At 36.9% G+C, this 3,382-nt stretch overlaps 1 protein-coding gene across 3 annotated transcripts in view; it reads right to left on the bottom strand.

The window, feature by feature from the left end:
- Window positions 1–3,382, bottom strand: part of LOC146768063 (uncharacterized) — a 518,279-nt gene that overhangs the window by 164,188 nt on the left and 350,709 nt on the right. For 2 of the 3 annotated variants that reach the window (XM_085577230.1, XM_085577229.1), the window contains 2 exons: window positions 1,393–1,462; window positions 1,084–1,158 (listed from right to left, as the gene is read on the bottom strand). The exons of the other annotated variant lie outside the window; for it this stretch is intronic. In XM_085577230.1, the coding sequence (XP_085433356.1) occupies window positions 1,120–1,158; window positions 1,393–1,462 (109 nt within the window). In that variant the 3' untranslated portion in view covers window positions 1,084–1,119. The remainder of the gene's footprint in view (window positions 1–1,083; window positions 1,159–1,392; window positions 1,463–3,382) is intronic. 3 annotated transcript variants of the gene reach the window in all.

Here is a 3,382-nt window from a genome sequence, read left to right as displayed (position 1 = left end):
CTGTTTATTAAATAAGGATCGATTAGACTGACATTTTTTGCTTCAGTTTATGGGGTACAGAAGGCTGCAGGTCAAAGAGCAGAACAACACCAGGGTTTTTTTGTAAAATCAGGAGGCATACTAGGTACCATGTGTATAGATCTTAAAACAAGTTCTAGGGTAGTAGGCATGAGAATTTTTTGAGGCAGCCAAAGCATCTTCTTTAAAAACACAGAAAAAAAAAATATCTAGGAATGCATATGCCCTCAGTGAGCTACACTTCCTCAATTGAATTCTGCCATTTATTGGGTCATTTGATAGCTAATACATTTCCAATTTTAATACAGTTAGGAGGAATAGCATGGAATCCTGATGTTTTGAAATTCTGCCTTGAAATCAATAGGTGCTTCACTAAGTATACTTACTAACTCAGTATTTGGCCTGTAAGGGCAATGAACAGAAACAGGCAGAACTTCAGAGTGAAAATCCTGTCTTTGCTACAAATGGCAGTGAAAAACTCCTGTTAACTCTGACACGGGCAGGGTTACACCCCAGAGTTGAAACAGGAATAGAAGAAATGGGAAAGGTCTTTCTTGCAAACCCCAAATTAAACCCAGGTTCGTAAAGCATCTGCAAATCTTCTGGATGAACCAAATGGAGGTTTTTTCTTTTCTCTCCAAGGAAGGATTTATTATTTCAGACAGAAACCATGGGAAACTCACTCACTTGGACTGAACACTGGTCCACATTTCAGATTTATTTGAACCCGAATCTCAGCAAAACACAGGGAGTGAAAATTTAACTGCCAAAAAAATTCTGTCAAGCCCAAAGGAACACAAATTGCTAGACACAGGACAGCTCTAAAAGAATTTCAAGCCCCTAAATCTGAGCTTTTATGGCTTGCACCTTTTCATAGCAAGAGGAATCCAAGACTCACTTTCAACATTCTGAATTTTATGGGAGTGGGGGGAATACATGAGAGAGTGAACTAGCACCAGTCAGATTTGGGTGGGTTAATTTCTAAGATTTTGCATCTCAGTGCTGAAGGACTTGGGCAAGAGTGGTCACAGAAAGACTGGAGTAGGACAGATAAAAAATTCTCACCTGAATGCATATCAGCACTCTGAATCATGCCCATCACTATCTTAAGACACTTTCTTTTTTCCCCATGCAGACTTCCTGCAATTGAACCACACAATCAAATCCACCTAATTTCACTATATAAGTGACAATCTCTAACATAATCATCTCTGCAATATTCAGATGCAACATTTGGACCTGCACTAAAGCTAACTGTTCCATAATGGCCATCTTATAGACTGAATTTCCTCCTTTGCTACCAACACATTTCAATACCATCATCTCCTTTACAGGTGAGGAATACTGAGGCTTGTAGTAGCAACACAAAATTACCTGTTGGCAGAGGTAAGAACAGAGCAGAGATCCCACTGCAGTGTCAACAGCAATTGCAACATTATTCTGCCTGTTAAAAAATGAATATGAAAATAAATACATCAAGAACGCTTCAATGGAACTAAATGGCAAAAAGTGTGTGATAACCTACATTTAGTGCAGAATACTTCTAATTAGAGATACAAAAAGTAAATATTCACTCTTTTCAAACATGCACTTAGTTTTTATTTGAAGAAATTCCTAATCTTGTTTAGCTGAGAGATTCGAGATCACTGCTGTTGTGCTGGGTTTATTAAAAAAGGATTACTACAAAACTGAACTGCTTCTTCCAAAAGTACTCTATTTAATTGAATATTGGGAAGTAAAAATATAATTTCAAAAAGTTAGAAGCAGTTCACTAAAGATATCAAACCGGTAGTCAAAATCTTGGAACTTTTCTTTTTTTAGTGAGAACACTGGAATATTGATCTTCCAGCCAGCCAGTAACCAAGCTTGCATTTACATATTTCAAATTCCATAAAAATTTCATGTTTTACCCAGACACAGCCATTCTGAACAAGCCCCATCTAACTTGAAATGGCAACCAATCCATTGGTGCTAAGGAACTTTGCTAGAAAAGGCCCCTTCCTTCAAACTCCATCTACCTCCTTCCTGTATTTCAAATGTTCTTAGCCACTTCATTTACTCACATTTAAACACTTCCAGTTTGGTCAACACAGATTTCTGACAGAATCATAATCTGCAGAAACGCTGAAAGGTAGAAATAACATTTCTTTTTTTCACTGCTCTGGACATAGTGCAAGAGGAGCAGAAACAGATAAGAACAGTTGTAAGCAGGAATAAACATTTATGTTGATAGAATGGATTTGTTGCAGTACCAGTTGTACCTGCAGTAGCTTCCAAATATTGAAACTGTGTGGATCCTGTGTGGGTCCTTTTCTTAACGTTTTGTTGGATCTCACACATGTGATTTCATTCTCCTGCTTTGTCATTATTAATTTTGTTAATTCCTTTTAATTTAATAATTAAATTAAAATGATTAAATGTTTAATGGTATTTAATGTTTCATTCCCATACATCAATTTATCATATATTTATATATTTATTTTTAAATTATTTAAATAAATATGTATTAATGCAGTTTAATGACCAAAATTCTCCTGTGGATTAAATAGAAAAGGAGGCATTGAACATAAATTTGTACAGTAAATAAACAAAACGCAGACAGCCTTGTAAAGGAGAAAGAAAAACAAAGTCCTCATGGCTGATCTGTTTCAAGAATGTTACAAATGGGAAGCATTTACTATTTTAAAAACATTAATCATATACTCTCTCCATTTATTTACTTATCTATGTTCTTCACGTAAATCTTTCTTGAAAATGCATAAACTCTTCAGAATTATAAACAAAAAGTGAAGTCACATCTGTTATTTCACCTGTTCACACTGTAATTACTGACTTTGCTGAAAGACGAAGAATTAGAAGCTTTCATTTCTATCTGCACTTTTTAGGTGGGATGAAACTATTTCATATTTCGGTACAGAAGTATAATATGAGATTTCAGTACATGAAGTAGGCTTCAAACCTGCCTATATTCCTGCTCTGACCTCATGGATTGTGACCAGCAACTCCCTGGGCTGGATTTACAATAACGTGCCAATATCTGTCACCTACGTTGGACAGTGTGTCCCCAGCCTGAACCAACAGAAAAATGCCAACACCACAGTGAAACATGGAGGGCATGAAGAAGGAGAAAAAGGACAAGACACACCCAATTTCCTCCATCTTGTCCCCTTTGGACCCCTAATCTAGAATCCTAAAATTTTACTTTTGCACCCGTGCCACAGTTAATTATTACTTATATCAAACACTCAGAGCTGGTAATTCATGCTGTAAGATTGCAAACTCTGTTCCATGGACAGAGATCACAGCCAGTGTCTCTGGGGGCTCTGTCCAGGGGGTTCCTGACCCCTGCCAGGGTCCCAGACCT

The sequence above is a fragment of the Lonchura striata genome, chromosome 3 (genome assembly GCF_050655825.1).
Source record: "Lonchura striata isolate lonStrDom1 chromosome 3, ASM5065582v1, whole genome shotgun sequence".
In the NCBI taxonomy this organism is placed as follows: Eukaryota; Metazoa; Chordata; class Aves; order Passeriformes; family Estrildidae; genus Lonchura; species Lonchura striata.
This window is presented reverse-complemented; position numbering and strand designations above follow the sequence as displayed.